This window comes from Salvelinus fontinalis, chromosome 18 (assembly GCF_029448725.1).
Source record: "Salvelinus fontinalis isolate EN_2023a chromosome 18, ASM2944872v1, whole genome shotgun sequence".
Taxonomy (NCBI): domain Eukaryota; kingdom Metazoa; phylum Chordata; class Actinopteri; order Salmoniformes; family Salmonidae; genus Salvelinus; species Salvelinus fontinalis.
Genome location: NC_074682.1, coordinates 50,660,749 through 50,682,966, shown reverse-complemented (window position 1 = coordinate 50,682,966; position 22,218 = coordinate 50,660,749). Strand labels below are relative to the sequence as shown.

At 42.6% G+C, this 22,218-nt stretch overlaps 1 protein-coding gene across 1 annotated transcript; it reads left to right on the top strand.

Annotated features, from left to right (window-relative positions):
- The first annotated feature begins 1,531 nt into the window (after positions 1 to 1,531).
- LOC129815710 (deoxynucleotidyltransferase terminal-interacting protein 1) lies at positions 1,532 to 21,987 on the top strand. The gene is made up of 13 exons (XM_055869762.1): positions 1,532 to 1,935; positions 10,319 to 10,389; positions 10,998 to 11,094; positions 14,904 to 15,002; positions 15,102 to 15,170; positions 15,809 to 15,862; positions 15,957 to 16,018; positions 16,268 to 16,313; positions 16,563 to 16,621; positions 16,792 to 16,852; positions 19,204 to 19,275; positions 20,666 to 20,721; positions 20,967 to 21,987. The coding sequence occupies exons 1-13, from the start codon at positions 1,858 to 1,860 to the stop codon at positions 21,079 to 21,081; spliced, it is 939 nt and encodes a 312-aa protein (XP_055725737.1). The 5' UTR covers positions 1,532 to 1,857; the 3' UTR covers positions 21,082 to 21,987.
- Positions 21,988 to 22,218: the final 231 nt, after the last annotated feature.

Below are 22,218 nucleotides of genomic sequence, written 5' to 3'. Positions count from 1 at the left end.
ATGATTATCAGGCACTGACTGTCATCTCAGCATATGCTCTCATCTATAGCCCGAATGCTTTGTACAATGAGCTTAGACATAGTTTCTTCTAGATAGCATCACTTGCCTTTGCCCCATTTGTATATACTTAGTAGTGAGGTTTTTTATAGAGAACTACAATGATTGCAGGCATAAGGCTGTAGGATAAGACAAAGATCTGTTTATGCTGTTGAAAATGTATGGTGGTCATCTTGCTCTTTGAACATAATACGTACTACAGTAAGTCTGGCATCGCGCCCCAGAACCTGGATACAAACTCTAGCAATTCGTTCTTTGTCATTTGAGCATTGAGCACCAGTCACATACCCTGATCCTAGTATGTTTCTGTCACCAGCAAAACAAATTGTAGATATTGTACAGAAAATTGGTATGAATTGATATTTTTCTCTGTTACACAATTGTATTGAGCTCTGATGAAAGAAAAAAAAAACTATTGAATGTTGTCTACTGTTTTTTTATTTGAGTTCATTTAACATAATTTTAAGATATGTTTATGTATTATACAGTTTATCACATAGAAATTGTTTTAATCTAAACCAAAGTGTTATTAAAAGAAGAAAAAAATCTATCTTGAATCTAAAAGTAGACTTGTGTATGATTGCATCAGTAATGGATACGGTGTAACCAGCAAAATTACTCCTTGAGTTTATTTTTATAATTCTTTTTATTTTATTTTTTCCTAGTAAGAGCAGATTGTATGTTTGGAATTTATTTTGCATGACACTTTTGACACTTAAATCATAAAAATGTTTATTCTTAAATCAGTTCATAGACTTTTTACATAAAGTATGAGTATGAATACATGTATTTATCCCTGTTTACCCTTATGGTAATTTATTGTCTGTAGAACATTTGTAATGCCATGAATGTTTTTCTCAATGTGATTCCTATGGGCAAGAATAAGGAGAATGTAAATACTGTCTGTGCTGAATTCATTCATTAATCTTCCTAGTCTTCTCTGAGTAGATTATCAATGTTTCTCCATTGGAACAAGCATACAGATGCGCTGAATCATATTTGTTCCCAGTAAAATGTGTCAAACCATGTATGTTGTTTGCATTTCTAATAAACTACCATACCGTAGCTGTACTTTTTAGGTTCTCTTCAAGATGCTGACTGGTCTGCTGACATCCCATGTTTTGGGCTTTGAACCCCCTAAAGGTTCCCAAGAGCCATCTCTTGGAAAATATGACATACCTGTACATTATGCCATAGTTGTTGCATTACTACATATTACTTTAGTGAAATAAAAATATACTGCAATGCTAGTCACTACAACCTAAATGTTAAGAGACAAAACAGATGATAGAGCGCAATACTCAGTATATTCCAAACGCTGATGGTCATTAGTTGCTTCTGAAAGCCCCTACAAATATGGCGGCTGCAAAGGTTCAAAGCCTCCGTCGCACGGACACGCCTACGTAGCTTTTACGCGTGCGCTAAATACATTTTTGTTCCTCCCGTGCAATAGATGGCGGTACAGAGTTCGCTTTGGTTTCTTGAAAAACACCCTGGCTCTTTAAAACAACAATGTGGTTAGAAAAGAGGATAATGGTTTCTTTTGAATGCTAGAATATTCTGTAAAAAAAATTCTCGACGTAATTTGCCACCGCGCATTTAAATAAGCATCTGGATAGTTTTAGCCTGTTGAAATAAAAATAATCAGACAATACGTAAGCCCAATTTGAGCATTGCACACTTCTGTAACAACCTCGTCAAAAGGGATCAAAAATAGTTGTCGCAGTCTCAACCTTTTACCGTCCTCGTGGATCAATCATCACACTCCATCCAGCCAGATACCAAAAGGGCTGTTGCCAAATGGGTGCCCATCGAGGTGAGGGACGGAGGGACTGGCTTCAACAAGATGCTGTTGAACAGCCGCCCATACAAACTATGGTGAGTTTTGAGCATGTGTAGCAGTGTGATGTTGTTCCCCTAGATTACGCACCAAATTGCACACAAGGACCAATTCAAATAGGCCAGGTCAAGAGGGGATGTTAATAATCTGGTAATAATAATAATAATTCAGTGTATTTTTTTATTTAATTACAGCTGCATAGCTAATGTTTTTATTTGGTGTACAAACACTTTTTCATACCAATATTGTACATACAAGTGATTGTAAAAGTTTTGTATATTTTGGTCTGGCCCATCGCGGGTTATCTGTATCCCCATACCACTTTATCATTCTCTTTTGCCTGACACTCGGCTAGCAAGGTATGTTGTCCTTGGCTCCGAAACTGTTTAATATAAAACCGTCATAAGGTTATACAATGTACTGTTTTGCAACCATACGTTTGTTATAGTGTGGACAGTGTAGGAATTTATGTTAACAAGTTTCACAGAGCTCACTGACTGGGGTATCTGTTGTAACTTCTAAGTACTTGTGACAGTGGTTGAGTGAGTGTATACTGTAAATAGTGAAGGTGAATGTAGCATATTCACTAGATAATTGTATTGGCGTTTATTTGCATGTTTTGAGGGAATTTGTTTATTGCATTTTTTTTGTATTTGTATGCAGTAAATTACATTGTAGTTTAGTTCTCTATTGAGCCATGGAAGACTCTCAAGTCCATAAGATGAGTTATGCTGGCGATTTTGGTGTGGTTAGTGTGGGTAGAGGGAGGGGTGTCCATGCATTTACACCATTGGTACAGTCAGCTCCTGGGAGTAGAGTGGCTGCTAGTCCTGAGTTTACAAGCACTGGGAGGGGTAGGCTGTTTACTCCACCTGACCAGGGTATCCCACCTCTGTCTCTTGATGTACCATTGTCCCCAGTCCTCAGTAATAATGGGACACCGAGTCAGCTTAGTGACCTTATTAAGCAGATTGGTTCAGAGATAGGAGAATCTATCAGAGCGAGTTTACTGCAGCCTTGGGCTTCAAGTCTTTCTCCTGCCCATTCCCCTGACCAATCCCAGCAGTTTCCCCTGCCTCAACAATGTGGGTCAACTTTAATTGATGCGTCCAAGCTGAATCTGGTTGTGAAGTCAGAGGTTAGTGCTCCACCTTTCTTCAGGGGTGATGGCTCAGATAAGTACTCTGTCCTGGAGTGGGAGGAGCTAATGGGAGTCTACCTAGAGAAGAGGGGTTACACTGGGTCTGAGAATGTTGGGGAGGTGATGTCTAGGCTCATGGGGAGGGCACGGGATGTGACCAAAGTCTGGATGCGTAACAACCCTGTTGTCACAGATGTTAAGGCAGTGTTCAGTGTTCTCAAGCAACACTTTGGGGATACTGTCTACTCAGGTATGCCATTAGCTGACTTCTATTCAATGAGACCATATGCTAATGAGGGTCCACTAGATTTCTGGATTAGGCTTAACAAAGCTGCAGAAGCAGCTGAACAGTACCTTGTAAGTGAGGGTAGAACCTTGCCCAATCAGTGCTCAGAGTTGGCAGTCATGTTTGTACGTAACTGTCCTGATAAAGAGTTGGCCCAAGTGTTCAAATGCAAACCCCTTCGTGACTGGACAGCCAGTGAGGTACAGGATCGTTTGGATGAACTGTTAAGGGAGCGTAAAGCATGTAGAACACAACTTTCACAGCAGGTGGCTGCTGTCTTCGACTCCCCCCAGGAGGAAGTGGATCCTGAGAGCAGACCTAATGTGTCATCTTTTTCTCGATGTGGCCGTGAACCAGAACAGGCCCAATCTGTATCTGAGGGTGGGACATTAGAGAAGGTTTTGAGTATGCTAGAGAAGGCTCTTGTCAGCAATACTCAGTCTGTGAACAGAGGGCCCCGTAAACAGTTCCCCAAACGTGAGCGTGAGTGCGCTGTCTGTGGAAGCACTAATCACTGGACCAAAGCTCACTGTCAGATGCACCAGCTGTGTTTCAAGTGCTTCTCTCCTGGCCACATGAGCTTTGACTGTAGTGAGACTGGGAAGCGAAAGAGCCCTGTATGTGGGCAGACTGGCAGGTCTCAGGAAAACTAGAAAGTCTCCATTCTGAGGAGGGCAATGTGAGGCAGTCTAATTTTTCCTCCACTGATGATGATATCCAATCTGTTTATTCTTATTTTTGTGAGTCAGTACCCAAGAACAACACAGTAATTTTTCAGAACACAATGAGAATTTCTCAGAATGACAGTTTGTTTTACACCACCGTGCTAGTACAGGATAAAGTTGAGCTGAAGGGGATGTTAGATAGTGGGTCCATGGCTACTACTCTGCGCGCAGATATTGTACCTCGGTTGAGGGAGGCAGGAGTGGTAGAGGGGAACTTTCTAGCTCCTTCAGACATCATACTGGTGGGTTGTGGTGGGACGCAAACTAGCCCAGTGGGCATGTGTGACTTGAAACTACAGCTTTATGGCTTCAGTTATGTAGTCCCAGTGCTGATTGTAGATGGGCAGGTTGATGAACTCATTGTTGGCACTAACGTGTTGAAGTCTCTGATTAGACAGTTCAAATCAAATGACAGCTACTGGCAGGTGGTGGGTACGCCAGGTCCCTCTGGACAGTGTGAGGACAGCCAGTTCCTGCGTCTCCTATCAAATCTGGAGAGATGGAGAGGAGACTCCATCCCAGATAAAGTGGGCACCATTAAGTTGAAGAGGGCAGTAACGCTCCAACCCATGAGTGAGCATCTTGTGTGGGGCCGCTTACCCCCAAAGACAAAACTCTCTGTGGGCAGTACTGTTGTTGTCGAACCCAGCACGTCTCGTTGTGTGAATCGACACATACTAGTAGGGAGAGTAGTTACGCCTCTGTGGGGGGATGGATGGCTCCCTGTGAAGATTGTGAATCCAACAACTTCGCCAGTTACCCTGAGACGAAATGCTAAAGTGGCAGATGTGTACCCTTGTATTGCATTGGAGGATTTTGATGATGTCAAGCAGAAAGCTGCTTACCAGAACGTGGCAAAAGCACAATGTGACAGCTCACATGGCAGTCTTACAGCCAAGAGTTCAGTTGATGGCAGTGTAGTTAATGGAAACAGTACACTGAGCAATCTTGGACTTCAAGGCCTGTCGGTTGAGGAGTGTCCAGTCTCACAGTTCTGGAAAGACAAACTTGTCGGTTTAATTGAGAAGTATGACACGGTGTTCTCTAGACATAGCCTGGATTGTGGAGAGGCAAAAGAGTTCTGCCATCGCATACGGCTGACTGATGACCGCCCATTTCGATTACCTTATCGTAGGCTTTCTCCAGCTGATTACCAAAAACTCAGGGAAACACTGGATGATATGGAGGAAAAGGAAATCGTCAGAAAATCCAGCAGCGAGTATGCCTCACCATTGGTGCTGGTATGGAAAAAGAATGGGGACTTGCGTCTATGTACTGACTTTAGGTGGTTAAACGCCCGCACAGTGAAGGATGCTCATCCCCTGCCTCATCAGGCTGATGTACTGGCGGCGCTGGGAGGTAATGCCTTCTTCAGCACAATGGACTTGACATCAGGGTACTACAATGTGCCACTGCATGAAGAGGATAAGAAATACACTGCCTTTTCCTCTCCTTTAGGTCTGCACGAGTACAATCGTTTGCCTCAGGGCCTTTGCAACAGCCCGGCTACGTTTATGAGAATGATGCTGACCATCTTTGGGGACCAAAACTTTCTAAGTCTCCTTTGCTATTTGGATGATCTGATGGTTTTTGCTAAGACGGAGGAAGAGAGTCTGCAGAGACTTGAGATGGTTTTCCAGCGGTTGCAGGAGCACAATCTTAAACTGTCTCCGTCTAAGTGCAAGTTTTTGAGGAGGTCTGTTAAGTTTTTGGGCCACATCATTTCTCAGGAGGGCGTAGCCACTGATCCTGCTAAGATTCAAACCATTTTGAATGTGACTGAGAGTGAGATGATGGAAGCTGATGGTGTCACTCCGTCTCCTAGCAAAATCCGTTCTTTCCTTGGTATGGTAGTATACTATCAACACTACATTGAGAATTGTTCCATGGTTGCTAGGCCATTGTTTCAGCTGACTACAGGTCAGAAGAAGCCTAGGAGAGGCAAGGGCAGAAAGAGGCCTGGTCCCTCTCGCAGGCTCACTGCTGCAGACTGGACTGCCGAGTGTCAACTCGCTTTTGAAGCTTTGAAAGCAGCACTAGTTGACCAGGCACTGCTGGCTCATCCAGATTTTTCTCAGCCATTTTTGCTTTCTGTTGATGCATCTACTAGTGGTTTGGGAGCGGTACTATCCCAAGTGCAAGATGGGAAGGCCATAGCCAGGCCAATAGCTTTTGCTAGTAAATCTCTTAATCATGCACAATCCAAGTATCCTGCTCACCGGCTGGAATTTCTAGCCATGAAATGGGCCATTCATGATAAGTTCAGCCATTGGCTGCGAGGGCATAAGTTTACGGTGTGGACCGACAACAATCCACTCAAATATATTCTTACAAAGCCGAGACTTGATGCATGTGAGCAGAGATGGGTTGCAAAGCTGGCACCTTTTGATTTTGATATCCAGTACATACCAGGGCCCAAGAATGTCGTTGCTGATGCTTTGAGCAGAGAGCCATTTGTCCGCCCCAAAGTTCTGCACCGACTGACAAGAATTCCATATGATGTCCTGCTGGAGGAAGCCAGAGGTCTTCGACTGGATGATGTACAAGACATGTTCCGTCTCTCCTGTGAGCAGCCCGAGGCTGGCTGTGGAACGTCTATGGCTCCTGGGAGTGAGTTGAGTAGAGCTGGAGACGATGTCAGTGGGTTGGTTTCCTGTGAGGAGGTGTCTGCTGTCCTTCAAACACATCGCCGATGGGATGATGGTGCCACAGTGAGGTCCGTTTCACATGTGCAGCACCTTGAGAAGTTGATGTCCATGGGTCAGAGCCCTTTACCTGTCCTTACACACAAGGAGCTGTATGATAACCAGTCACTGGATCCTATCATCAGCAGAGTAATGTTCTTTGTAGATAGAGGCCGGCGCCCATCTAGGAGAGAGCGAGTCTTTGAAGCTAAAGAAACAGTTTATACTCTAAGACAGTGGGGGAAACTCACCACGCGGTTAGGGATTCTGTATCGTGTCTCAAAACACCCAGTGAGTAAGAAGAAAATATTCCAGTATGTCGTACCTGTGTCTTTGAGAGGCCTTGTGTTGAAGGGAGTTCATGATGATGCTGGTCATCAGGGTCAGCAGCGCACATTGTGGCTCACGAGACAGCGGTTTTACTGGGAATCTATGGAGAAGGATGTCAAGGAATATGTGGCCCACTGTAAGAGATGTGTGTTGAGTAAAGCACCTGAGCCTGAAGCGAGAGCCCCACTTGTCTCCATTGTGACAACGGCACCTTTAGAACTTGTGTGTATTGATTTCTGGACTGCCGAAGATTCAAACAACAAGTCTATTGATGTGTTAGTAGTGACTGATCACTTTACTAAGCTGGCCTGTGCGTATCCATGTCCAAACCAGTCTGCTAAGACTGTTGCTCGTGTTCTCTGGAATAATTTCTTCTGCATTTATGGGTTCGCTGATTGCATCCATTCTGACAGGGGTGCAAACTTCGAGAGTTTACTTATTGCAGAATTACTTCAGTTATCTGGTGTTGAAAAGTCCCACACCACACCTTATCATCCCATGGGTAACGGTCAAGCAGAACGTCTGAATCGCACACTAGGTGGGATGATTAGAGCTCTGCCAGCTAGGTCTAAGGCTAAATGGCCTCAGATGTTGAACACATTGACATTCTCCTATAACTGCACTGTTCATGAGACTACTGGGTTTCCACCCTTCTTCTTGATGTTCGGACGCACCCCTAGGTTGCCGGTAGATGTTATGTTTGAAAGTGTGCTGTTGGATGGGGACACAGTAGATGTGGATAAGTATGTCCAGTCTCTGGGTGAGGATCTGAGAGAGGCCATGACATTGGCCCAGCAGCATGCCAGTAAGCAACAAAAGAGACAAGCCGAGGTCTACAACAGACGGTCTAAGGGTCACTCGGTGCAGAAGGGAGATAGAGTTCTACTTGCTAACAAGGGGGAGAGGGGCAAGAAGAAACTGGCTGACCGCTGGGAGAGTGTGGTGTACATAGTGGTTGCAAAGAACAGCTCACTGAACACATATCGTATCCAACACCCTACCACTGGACGCATCAAAACTGTGCATAGGAACCTGATTATGCCAGTCAACTTTCTGCCTTTACCTTCGTGGGAGGAACCTGAGGGTCACGGATCTCTATCGAGTGGTGACGTGATCTCTGAGATGTCTGCAATGTCCAGCCAAATGGATGGGAGTGACGCCAGGACTGTCCACTGGGTAGCAGGCCTTCCTGAGTCTTCTGGGAGGATACTCCAAGAGGATGGTGAAGTCCCGGCTGATGGAAGTGAGGTGGAACAACCGTATGAAGTCCCCTTAAGTGAGGTGTGCTCAGCAGAAGTGGACCAGAGAGATATCCCCGAAGCCTACAAGAGTTCTGATTGCGAAACTCCATTCAGTGTGGATGATGTTACCTTGGTTGAAGATGCTTCGTCAGTGTGGTCTGTGACAATCTACCAGGATTCTGATCAGTCGTCTGACACTACTAGTGTTGAGTCGGTAACTGAAAGTGTGCTGGCTCCGGAGATGCGGATCTGTAGTACTCCCCATCCTGAGGTTAGACCTCTGAGCAGGGTTAGTGCTGTCTGTGACATTCCTGCTAGGTTTGTGGGTGAGGGTGTTCGGACTAGACTGGGTAGACTTATTAAGCCAGTGGATAGGTTAATCCAAACTATGTCTACACAGGAAATGAAACAGTTCTTGTTTTCTCAGTGACGGTAGGATATTGCCTACCTTTTCTTTTGTAGGAATGTAGGAAATCTAAGCATGTCTTAGAATGATTTGTGGGTTTGTCTAATATATTTGACAATTCATGTAACTTTGTGTGTAGTCCATCGGCATAAAATGTATATGGCATTTTTCGTATACGGTTGAATAAGGGATTAGCTACCCCTTATTTTTCCTAATCCTTCGCGGGATAGCTTTTCAGCTGATCGACCATTTGTGGGTCTAGAATTAAGGGACTACACTGGGTTACTCTGTCGCCCTGTGGGTGTGAATTTTTTTTCTTTCTTTGCTTTGTTACCTTTGAGGTAATGTGTTTTGTTTTGGGTCTATAATCTAGTGTAAAACAGTGGGGGTGAATGTAGCAGTGTGATGTTGTTCCCCTAGATTACGCACCAAATTGCACACAAGGACCAATTCAAATAGGCCAGGTCAAGAGGGGATGTTAATAATCTGGTAATAATAATAATAATTCAGTGTATTTTTTTATTTAATTACAGCTGCATAGCTAATGTTTTTATTTGGTGTACAAACACTTTTTCATACCAATATTGTACATACAAGTGATTGTAAAAGTTTTGTATATTTTGGTCTGGCCCATCGCGGGTTATCTGTATCCCCATACCACTTTATCATTCTCTTTTGCCTGACACTCGGCTAGCAAGGTATGTTGTCCTTGGCTCCGAAACTGTTTAATATAAAACCGTCATAAGGTTATACAATGTACTGTTTTGCAACCATACGTTTGTTATAGTGTGGACAGTGTAGGAATTTATGTTAACAAGTTTCACAGAGCTCACTGACTGGGGTATCTGTTGTAACTTCTAAGTACTTGTGACAGTGGTTGAGTGAGTGTACATGTGCTCGCGCAGGTGCCGGATAGCTGTGACTGCACCAAGGGTAACGTGTGTGTTGTCTCTTCGTGTGCAGGTATGTCTTTTATTTTGTCAGAATTATGTTCTGTATAGTTTTACTTGTATATGCTGTTGTGCAGCGAGTGTGCACGCAGCACCTGTTAATTCCTTTTGGCGCGCTCTTTTGCCTGACACTCGGCTAGCAAGGTGCCGGATAGCTGTGACTGCACCAAGGGTAACGTGTGTGTTGTCTCTTCGTGTGCAGGGCAAATAAAAAGATTTCAACGAGCAGACCATCAGTTGTGGCAGCGTCTTCATTAAGAATTACACAACGCAGAACGAACCACGCTACACATGCATTAAAATTGCTAAATTATTACAGTTACGAAGTGTGATTCCTACACAGTTAAACAATGTGAACAACTGAATGTGACATTTAGTAGATTGACCGCTCGAGCTCATTCCGATCGTGCCTGGAAGTGATTCGATGAGGTGGCTCGATGGCGATTGTCGTTTTAACTATCAGCTAGTTGACAAGTTCAGCAAGTTATAGTTGTCATTCAAATGTATATCTAACTAACATTTCAAATGTCTCTTAACATAGGGGAATGTGTAAAAATCGGAAAAGTAGTTGTCAACACACCCTAATTCATGTGATGGGAATGAGTTAATGACTCAGCTGACATTCAATGACTGCGCATCCTTTGGCCTCTTCTTCCAGAATCCATGGAACATCATGATAAAACACAGACAGGTCTACCGCCGGGGCAGACGCTCACAGATGACCATGAGGTAAGGGACAGGGACTGTTAAAGGGACAGTACACCAACAAAAACACATTTGAGTATTGTTGGTCTGCCTGTAAAGACATGCTCCTAAACTTTGGCAATAACTTAGTATTTTTTTTAAACGTCCCGCTTTGAGCTGGATGTGTCAATGTGTAGTTCATACATGCATCATCTATGAACATAATTACTGTCTTACCTTAATTAGCCATGAAAGCCCACGTTTTTAAAGCGACTGTTTTTCTGGAAGATATACTGCAGTATTTTCCCCCGCATCGATTTCAACCAATGAGCAATCAGCCCCTCGCCATATGAGTGACAGCTAGCAAGATGCACTAACAGCAGAGCGAGAGAGCGAAATGAAGTGGTGAACATAATGTGACAGTACGCAATTTTCAGGGTGCACGAGCTCTACTTTTAGAACTACTACGACTGGCTAATAAGTATACAAAATACAGGAGAATCTCTTTGATACAAAATCAAATATTGTGAATGTCTAATATTGTAAAGTTAAGATCGAGCAGAAACTGTGATGACGATGTGTTTTGTTGAGTGTCTTTCCAGACCGATTATACAAAAGGTGTGCTATAGCTGGTAGTGTCATTGTGCATCTAGCTACACAGACCCTGTTATATCCATGGACCTCTTGCGAACAGTTCTACAGCCCAGCTTCAATGAGGACATTATGGGAGTCTTCAGAAAATACATGAAGGTGAGTCTGCTGTATATACATCATTTTTTTGTGGGGGGGGGGGGTGCTTATAAACACAGCAAAAAAAGAAACGTCCTCTCACTGTCAACTGTGTTTATTTTCAGCAAACTTAACATGTTTAAATATTTGTATGAACATAACAAGATTCAAAAACTGAGACATAAACTGAACAAGTTCCACAGACGTGTGGCTAACAGAAATTGATTAATGTGTCCCTGAACAAAGGGGGGGTCAAAATCAAAAGTAACAGTCAGTATCTGGTGTGGCCACCAGCTGCATTAAGTACTGCAGTGCATCTCCTCCTCATGGACTGCAACAGATTTGCCAGCTCTTGCTGTGAGATGTTACCCCACTCTTCCACCAAGGCACCTGGACATTTCTGGGGGGAATGGCCCTAGCCCTCACCCTCCGATCCAACAGGTCCCAGACGTGCTCAATGGGATTGAGATCCGGGCTCTTCGCTGGCCATGGCAGAACACTGACATTCCTGTCTTGCAGGAAATCACACACAGAACGAACAGTATGACTAGTGGCATTGTCATTCTGGAGGGTCATGACAGGATGAGCCTGCAGGAAGGGTACCACATGAGGGAGGAGGATGTCTTCCCTGTAACGCTCAGTGTTGAGATTGCCTGCAATGGCGACAAGCTCAGTCCGATGATGCTGTGACACACCCCCCCAGACCATGACGGACCCTCCACCTCCAAATCAATCCCGCTCCAGAGTACAGGCCTCGGTGTAACGCTCATTCCTTCGACGATAAACGCGAATCCGACCATAACCCCTAGTGAGACAAAACCGCGACTCGTCAGTGAAGAGCACTTTTTGCCAGTCCTGTCTGGTCCAGCGACGGTGGGTTTGTGCCCATAGACGACGTTGTTGCCGGTGATGTCTGGTGAGGATCTGCCTTACAACAAGCTTACAAGCTCTCACTCCAGCCTCTCTCAGCCTATTGTGGACAGTCTGAGCACTGATTGTGCGTTCCTGGTGGAACTCGGGCAGTTGTTGTTGCCATCTTGTACCTGTCCCGCAGGTGTGAGTCCTCATGCCTCCTTGCAGCATGCCTAAGGCACATTCACGCAGATGAGCAGAGACCCTGGGCATCTTTTTGTGTTTTTCAGTCAGTAGAAAGGCCTTTTTAGTGTCCTAGGTTTTCATAACTGTAACCTTAATTACTTACCGTCTGTAAGCTGTTAGTGTCTTAACGACCATTCCACAGGTGCATGTTCATTAATTGTTTAAGGGTCATTGAACAAGCATGGGAAACAGTGTTTAAACCCTTTACAATGAAGATCTGTGAAGTTATTTGGATTTTTACGAATTATCTTTGAAAGATAGGGTCCTGAAAAAGGGACATTTCTTTTTTTGCTGAGTTTATTTGTCCTGTTGCACACAAGTGTAAATGTGTTTCTTGCATATCCCAACTTCCCCTGAGACACCCGCAGGGAGTGGGGTCATGGCCAGGGTCACCGTTGTACAGCGCCCCTGGAGCAATTAGGGTTAATTGTCTTGCTCAACGCTCTAACCTCGAGGCTACCTGTGGCTCCAAAGTAATGTCAGAATTAGGATATATACAGTACCAGTCAAAAGTTTGGACACACCTACTCGTTCAAGGGTTTTTCTTTATCTTTACTACATTGTAGAATAATAGTGAAGACATCAAAACGATGAAATAACACACATGGAATCATGTAGTAAACAAAAAAGTGTTAAACAAATCAAAATATATTTGAGATTCTTCAAAGTAGCCACCCTTTGCCTTGATGACAGCTTTGCACACGCTTGGTATTCTCTCAACCAGCTTCATGAGGAATGCTTTTCCAACAGTCTTGAATGAGTTTCCACATATGCTGAGCACTTGTTGGCTGCTTTAACTACACTCTGTGGTCCAACTCATCCCAAACCATCTCATTAGGTTGAGGTTGGGTGATTGTGGAGGCCAGGTCATCTGATGCAGCACTCCATCACTCTCCTTCTTGGTCAAATAGCCCTTACACAGCCTGGAGGTGGTGTGTTTTGGGTCCTTGTCCTGTTGGAAAACAATTGATAGTCCCACTAAGCACAAACCAGATGGGATGGCGTATCGCTGCAGAATGCTGTGGTAGACATGCTGGTTAAGTCTGCCTTGAATTCTAAATAAATCACTGACAGTGTCACCGGCAAAGCACCATCACACCTCCTCCATGCTTCATGGTGGGAACCACACTAGAGGTCGACCGATTAATCGGAATGGCCGATTAATTAGGGCCGATTTCAAGTTTTCATAACAATCGGAAATCGGTGTTTTTGGGCGCCGATTTGCCGAATATTATTATTTATTTTTTTACACCTTTTATTTCATCTTTATTTAACTAGGCTTGGCTGGTGTCCGATTCAAACTGTTATCCGTTAAATGAAGAGTTGATGCGCTGCACACTTTTTTTTTATTAGCATAATTTGTAATATCTGGGCTTGAGGAGGGTATGAAGTCAGGTCTAGTCATGAGGCTCAAGTACAAGTCAAGTCACGAGTCATTGGTGTTAAAGTCAAAGTCAAGTTGCAATTCATCATATTTGTGACTCGAGCCCAAGTCATGTGACTCGAGTCCACACCTCTGATACCACCCCTACCTTGTCACAACACAACTGATTGGCTCAAACGCATTAAGAAGGAAAGAAATACCGCAAATTAACTTAACAAGGCACACCTGTTAATTGAAATGCATTCCAGGTGACTACCTCATGAAGCTGGTTGAGAGAATGCCAAGAGTGTGCAAAGCTGTCATCATGGCAAAGGGTGCCTACTTTGAAGAATCTGAAATAGAAAATATGTTGATTTGTTTAACACTTTTTTTGGTTACTACACGATTCCATATGTGTTATTTCATAGTTTTGATGTAGAAAATAGTAAAAATAAAAACCCTTGAATGAATAGGTGTGTCCAAACTTTTGACTGGTACTGTACATACATACATACATACATACATACATACATACATACATACATACATACATACATACATACATACAGTCAGGTCCATAATTATTGGTACCCTTGATCAAGATGAGGAAAAGAAGACTGTATAACATAAATAAGGCAAATACTGAGATATATGTGCTCCAAAAAATTGGGAAATTATTTTATACTAACAAGGAATATATTTTGTTTGGCAAGTAATAAACACATCTAAAAAAGATAGGAGTCGAAATTATTGACACCCCTATTTTAAATACTCTAGCACTCTCCTCATTTTTGCACCCATGTTTTCAATACACCAGCACCCTTCTCATTATTGGCACCTCTGTTTTCAATACTTTAGCACCCTCCTCAGCCACCTGTTAGAGGTAACCAGGTTTTGGATATAAAATGTCCTGGTACTTGGTAACATTAATGATGCTGTCGACCTTAACAAAAGCCCCAGGACCAGTGGAAGTAAAATAGCCCCATAACGTACAAGACCCACCACCATATTTTACCGTAAGTACGAGGTACTTTTCTGCGTATGCTTCCAAACCCACCACTGGTGTGTAGCCAAAGATGTCATCTGATCATAGCACCGATTCCAGTCCAAAAACCAATGCCTTTTATCAAACTCCAGGCAGTGCTATGGTCAAATTACATGAAAATAGAGCTCTCAGCAGTCCATAAGTACAGACGAAGGAGATCAAGGATGTGGAAAGATTCTGTATGGAGAAATGGTCTATAATCCCTTCCAATATGCTCTCTAATCTCATAAAACAAAAAAGCCTCAGGGTTGTTATCCTCAAACGGGTAAGGTGCTGGAGTACTGAAAACAGAGGTGCCAATCTTTTTTTGTTTCTTTGCGACAGTTTTTCGAGAAAGCAGCCAGCAACGTGAAGGAGAACTTAGAAGAGGACGTCCAGACCGAGCAGCTGATCCGAGAAGCCTGCAGAAACTGCTTGGAAAATGTAAGATGCCAACTAAATGTTTTTCAAGAAGTGTCAGTGTTTAGGTTCTGTGGTTAATGCACAGAGACATCTATGAGTAATGTTCCTGTCCATGGTCAGGCCAAACAGCTCTTCTCAGACGGGGAGAAATCGGCAGTGGCAAGACCCGGCCCTGAGCCTCCAGTCAAGGTAAAGGAAGATTTTAAAGGAGTGAAGATCATGATGGCTCTTTCTCAATACATCTTTCCTGAATTTCTCACATACCTCTTTCTTTACCTCAAAGTGCATTGGAGGGGAGGGTAGGAACCTTGGCCCTTCTCCTCCAATATGGTTGAGAAGGAGGCGAGGAGATGGGATGTGAGATATATTGCAGAAACACTCATCTAGAATGAGTCCAAGTCTCACATAACTTAAATGTAGTTGTCATCATAAGTGACGTTCCAGATTTTAAGTGAACATGACAATGATTTACGCTTCAAAAAAGGGATGTTGTGGCGCAACGGTCTAAGGCATTGCATCTCATCCCAGGCTGTATCACAACCTGCCGTGATTGGGAGTCCCATAGGGCGGCGCACAATTGGCCCAGCGTTGTCCGGGTTTTGGCCATCTTTGTAAATAAGAATTTGTTCTTAACTGACTTGCCTAGTTAAATAAAGGTAACATTTTTTTTAAATGTGAGGATGCCGGCTGGAAGTATGAATGAGTGTTTTGCTCATTGCATTAGTCTTATTGCCTCCACATCTTGAATGAAGTTCTTGGAGGGAAAATAAGAATATAATGCTATCGCTGTCTCTTCCACTTCAGTGACAATATCTCTTTTCTTGCAGCGGGTGAAACTAGAGGATGAGTCCAGTCAAAGAACCAGCCCTGTTCCAAAGAAGGTAAACTAGTCTGCCCTTGTAGAATAATCCTTCATCAACAATAATAAACCCAAAACGCAGAATAACTGACAATATGACAATGTCTGTCTCCCAGCGGAAAGGGCGCATGACAGCTCCTGTCGGTTCCACTTTCAAGCCTACTATGTATAGTAATGTGTGAGTATGCGCTCCTGTTCGACAACACGTGTTTTCACCTTGCTGTCAGTGAGCAGTTGTTTTCATTATCAAAACCTACATGTAAAATCACTGCTGCATGAATGCTCAAACTCTAATTCACATGCTACTTAGTCTAGTTAAATAAAGGGGAAATAAAACATTGTCGTCCCATATTTCTTCAATGGAAATCTAGATTAACGTGAATATTCAAACATGTAAAATTCTGTGATCCACATGCATGTTCTGTAGGCCTAAGCCCAAGACATCAGAGTCCATAAAGCGTGAGGGACCTAAGGTAAGAGTTTATATGTTATTGCTTCTATTAATTAGTTATATGATAATGGCTGAATGCAATAGTAATTTATCAATTATACCATACACTTATAACAAGTTTCCCTCATGCATTCTTGCATCTTTAAAGATCACAAACTGTCTTTTTTGGGTGAAAGCAACATAATAATTAGATTTTTTTTTAACTTTCTGTTCCATGGATTTGAGTATGATACATTTACCCTATATAATACAATGTTTTCATATTCTACAGTGGGACCCTTCCAGACTGAATGAAGGGAGCACATTTGTTCTTGGGTCCAGAGCAAATAAGTAAGTGGAAATTGGAAGTTGAGTATTAACAATGTTTCATTGACTCACACACAAAAAAAAGAGAATTAAATTGAGTTACATGGGAACGTGGTCCACCAACTGTCTTGGTCTACGTTGTTGTTTTTTATATTATGTTCCTAATGAAACCTGAAATCCCTGCTTAATTGTAGGGCTTTAGGAATGGGTGGCACCAGAGGAAGGATTTACATCAAACATGCTGACCTCTTCAAGGTAACTCTCTCAATTCAATTTAAGGGCTTTATTGGAATAGGAAACACATGTTAATATTGCCTAAGCAAGTGAAGTAGATAATAAACAATAGTGAAATAAACAAAAATGAACAGTAAACATCACACCCACAAAAGTTCCAAAATAAAAAAGACTTTGCAGATATCATGTTATGCGCAAATAGGTAAAGTACAAAGGGGAAAATAAATAAACATAAATATGGGTTCTAGTTTGCTGTTTTTTTGTTATTTCTTTCCAATATGTCAAGTGATTTTCTTTTTGTTTTCTCATGATTTGGTTGGGTTTAATTGTGTTGCTCGCTCTCTCTCGCTTTCTCTCTCTTGCTCTCTCTCTTGCTGTCTCTGTCAGGTGTTAATAAATGCAGGATGTACATGTGGTTGTATATCAAACAGTTGTAAAATAAATGAATTTGCTCTGCATCATCTAGAAGGTTTAATAAGCACTAAATGCAGAATCCAAATCGATATACACTATATATGAAAAAGTATGTGAACACGCCTTCAAATTACTGGCTTCGGCTATTTCAGCCACACCCGTTGCCATGCAATGTCCTACTGCCAATGTTTATCTGTGAAGGGCCTTACTGAAGAGCTCAGTGACTTTCAACGTGGCACTGTCATAGGATGCCACCTTTCCGACTCAGGAGCAGTGGAAACGCGTTCTCTGGAGTTATGAATTATGCTTCACCATCTGTCTGTCCGACGGACGAATCTGGGTTTGGCAGATGCCAGGAGAACGCTACCTGCCCGACTGCATAGTGCCAACTGTAAAGTTTGGTGGAAGAGGAATAATGGTCTGGGGCTGTTTTTCATGGTTCGGGCTAGGCCCCTTAGTTCCAGTGAAGGGAAATCTTAATGCTACAGCTTACAATGACATCCTAGACGATTCTGTGCTTCCAACTTTGTGGCAACAGTTTGGGGAAGAAGGCCCTTTCCTGTTTCAGCATGACAATGTCACCATGCACAAAGCAAGGTCAATACAGAAATTGTTTGTCAAGATCGGTGTGGACGAACTTGACTGGCTTGCACAGAGCCCTGACCTCAACCCCATCGAACACCTTTGGAATTAATTGGTACGCCGACTGCCAGCCAGGCCTAATCGCCCAACATCAGTGCCCAACCTCACTAATGCTCTTGTAGTTGAATGGAAGCAAGTCCCCGCAGCAATGTTCCAACATCTAGTGGAAAGCCTTCCTAGAAGATTGGAGGCTGTTATAGCAGCAAAGAGGGGGCCAACTCTATATTAATGCCCATGATTTTGGAATGAGATGTTCAACGAGCAGCTGTCCACATACTTTTGGTCATGTAGTGTATGTTGGCAGGCATTTCCATGTCAGAATCATCTCGTTTTCATTTGGATGTACGTAGGGATCCTGTTGCGGATCTCCTATGGCATATACCCTTAGGTAGGTTCTGTGGAAAGCACACGTTCTCAGCAAACAAATAATCCAACTCAAAAACCACCCTTTGGACATCTGGGCAGCAGTCATAATCGGCTGAAAAAAAGCCTCTGGCAAGCCAAGGTCTGCTATCTCTTCAGCTTGATAGGTGACCTACAGGTAACTGCCAAAATAATGGAAACACTTGAGAAAATGAAGGTTCTGGCAGCTCTGATGGTTTTGAGGGCAGGGTAAACCCCAAGAAATACACAGCCATTCTGTGAGATCAGCTATGGTGAATAATTTATATTCTGATGGGAGGGGTCTCTTCCAGGGGCAAGAGTGGTCAAGGAATTGTTCGATGAGCATAAAACAAATCTAAACCATATGCCCTGGCCGTCTGTCACCAGATGTCAACCCAACTGAACACTTTATGGAAGATTCTAGAGTGTTTTCCACCACCTTCAACGAAACACTAAATGATGGAATATCTCGTGGAAGAATGGTGTCGCATCCCTCCAATAGAGTTCTACACTTGTAGCATCTATGCCCAGGTGCATTGAAGCTGTTCTGGCGCAACACCATATTAAGACACTTCATGTTGGTGTTTCCTTTATTTGGCATTTACCTGTAGGTGGATGACCCCTTGTAATGTTTTATCTTATGGTTACACAACAACCTGTAGATTTAGAAGTACGCAATATTTGTTTAATAAATTGTATTTCATGTGTACATTGGGAGCTAATAACTGAATTAAAGGAGCACATACAATTAAATCCAAAAGTCTAAAATAAATGTGGAACCGGAGTGGCCATGTGCTGTGAAGGTTTTTTCCCTGTCTGCTATATTATGCTAACCAACTTGTGAGTGTGACGACCATCCCCTCTCCCCTACCATAAACCATTACATAGCTTACAGCAAAGTAATAAAATACTGTGTCTGTGTGTGTTTTCAGTATGCTGCCGATGCCCAGGACAAACACTGGTTGGCAGAGAGACAGCATATGAGAGCTACAGGTGGAAAGATGGTAAGAGCTCTGTATCCAACTCTAGCCTGGTCGCAAGATCTCTAGCCTGGTCGCAAGATCTCTAGCCTGGTCGCAAGATCTCTAGCCTTGTCGCAAGATCTCTAGCCTGGTCGCAAGAACTCTAGCCTGGTCGCAAGAACTCTAGCCTGGTCGCAAGAACTCTAGCCTGGTCGCAAGAACTCTAGCCTGGTCGCAAGAACTCTAGCCTGGTCGCAAGAACTCTAGCCTGGTCGCAAGAACTCTAGCCTGGTCGCAAGAACTCTAGCCTGGTCGCAAGAACTCTAGCCTGGTCGCAAGAACTCTAGCCTGGTCGCAAGAACTCTAGCCTGGTCGCAAGAACTCTAGCCTGGTCGCAGATCTCTAGAACTAAAGAATTGCTTTAGCCAAACTCAGAGTTGGCTAAAGCAGAAACCGATCTTTTGTGGGCGACCCAACCAAATTCACATAGAAATGTGAGTTATAGATCCGTCATTCTCATTGAAAGCAAGTCTAAGCGGTCATTTCTATGCTTCCCGTCCTTAAGTTTAGCTTTTGTGTCTTGTTACTTTCAGTTTTGTACACATCAGCTTCATACAGCTATAGGGTGTTCACCCATAACATTATTATTTCAATGTTAAAAAAATATATCCGTTCAATATAGAATTGCATTCAAAAAACAATAGTCCAAACCCTATGTCTCTACCATATATGGTTCACAAGTTACAGACTATTTACTCAGAGAATTTATCATGATTAGAGTGAAAGTGGTCGCTGGTCAATAGAACTTTGTCAATGCTCCGCGGGCAGAACGGCTCTAACGTCAACTGACAAGCTAGCTAGTGGCAACAGGTTCCTGTGTGACAAAATTTCTAAGTGAAGTCTACCTTCTTATTTAATCAACACTGTTAAGTACTAGCGTATTAAAGTTATAATACAAACCCGGGATCAAACCCGGGTCAGTAGTGACACCGCAAACACTGCGATGCAGTGCCTTAGACCACTGCGCCACTCGGTCGAGAGACCCTTAAGGTTATAATATTTAGAGACCTATCTAATGATTAGTCGAATCTGATTCATAATGGCATAGGGCAAAGAACTACGTTTAGACATGAATTTAGTAGCACCCTCTTGACCCTTATTTCACTACATTCTAGAGCAGTGAGTGAATGCCCATCAGCTTAAAATACAATATTTTTGATTATTGAAAAGATTGTAATGTGATCCTTTACACTATAAATTGCTTGCTTTATCACAAACTGAAATTAGGCAAAAAGTTATAGAATTTGAACAACCAGGTAATGTAGGAGAGATTTCTACATATTTGCACCTTTTAAAAACAAGTATGATCTGCTAAATCTATGAACTAATGTAAGCTAATCTAACATGATCTAAACATTTTCTAATTTTATAGGCCTATCTCCTTATTGAAGAGGATGTGCAGGACCTTTCTCTGAGTAATGATTACAAGTAAGGAAGATGTTTTGTTGGCCCCCATTTTACTCAACAAGTATCAATTAATCTGCCATTGAATGGAGTATCTTTGATGGATATTCACTTCTTAAACCAGGCATGCCTAGCCTGGTCACCCCAGATAAATTGGCTTTAGCCTACAGCTCAATAGATCTGGGACGACCAGGCTAAAATCAAGCCCGAAGGGGGTTACACTGTTTTCAGGGTGAGATTATGATTCTATTGTGTTTTTTATTTTTAAGAGATTGCCCTGACCTGAAAATGACGCCAGTTGAGTTGAAGCCTTTCACAGTTCCCGGGTGGATGATTGAGAAGATGCAGAAGGCCATGGAGGTCCAGAGTTCAGGGAAGGAATAGAGTCCTAGTCTACCTTGACAAATGGTACCCTATTCCCTAGCCTATATAATACATTACTGCTGACCAGAGCCCTGTTGGCCCTGGACATAGGTAGTGTACTAAAGGGAATAGGGTGCCATTTTGTGGGCGGCAGGTAGCCTAGCGGTTAAAAGCATTGGGCCAGTAACCAAAAGGTCACTGGTTTGAAATCCTGAGCTGACTAGGTGAGAAATCTGTCAATGTGCCCTTGAGCAAGACACTTAACCGTAATTGCTTCTGTAAAAGTCTGCTAAATTACTCAAATGTAAAATGTCAATTTCTGACACAGCCGTAGAAAACCACGGAAATAATGAATATATCAATCGTATCAAATCACGAGAGACTGTACAAGAGTGCCAATGTCTTTTCTGCCCGTGTGGCTTTGGATCTCATTGTATACAATTACAGATTTTTTTCCCCAAGTGTTTCATTTAAAAAATATATATATTTAAAATGTAACCTTTATTTAACATAGCCAAGCCAGTAATTGATCAGTTCTATTTGATAAAGAAATGCCCCCCCCCCCCTTAAATTCTTTTTTAAAACCAATCCTTACAGTACTCTAATGGTTAAGGGGGCTCTATGGCAACCTATGGTCCCTTGGTAATAGAACGGTTACTGAGGCCAGGGGGTGTGCCTCCCCCCACATTGGATATAAGGAGTTCTATAAAGAGTTACTGTTCTTGTAAAATCAGTCATTTTGTTTTCCCATCTTCAACTGTATTCTCAATTTTATATTGTAAAATGTTTCTACAATGTCAGGTGCTTTTATGTCATTGTACTTCATGGCATATAGACTATGATGAACTTTTAGACCATATACTTTTTTATATAGTGAAGACGTGAATCAACCTTATTCACTTAGAAATAAAGGTTTTGATTTGTCTATGTCTGATTTATTCAGTATGTTTGTCAGAACGTTTTAACGGTATCTACAGCCGTTCTATTCAAATATCCCTTGTATGTCTACCTTTTTTATATGGTTTATTGCCTTAAAATAATGAAGCAAATGTGTGAGATATTTTAACGTATCGCCACCTCACCTCTTCCACAATAGTGTCTGTAAATATATATTATTGAGACATGTTTACATTTTAAAATTGACTACAAAAATTTGGT

Bases quoted from the DNA above. Each gene is read 5' to 3' on its own strand.
- LOC129815710 (XM_055869762.1), top strand. From the start codon at position 1,858: ATGGGTGCCCATCGAGGTGAGGGACGGAGGGACTGGCTTCAACAAGAT. The intron at 1,936-10,318 runs GTGAGTTTTGAG...CTCTTCTTCCAG, and splicing joins AGCCGCCCATACAAACTATG to AATCCATGGAACATCATGAT. The intron at 10,390-10,997 runs GTAAGGGACAGG...TTGTGCATCTAG, and splicing joins CGCTCACAGATGACCATGAG to CTACACAGACCCTGTTATAT.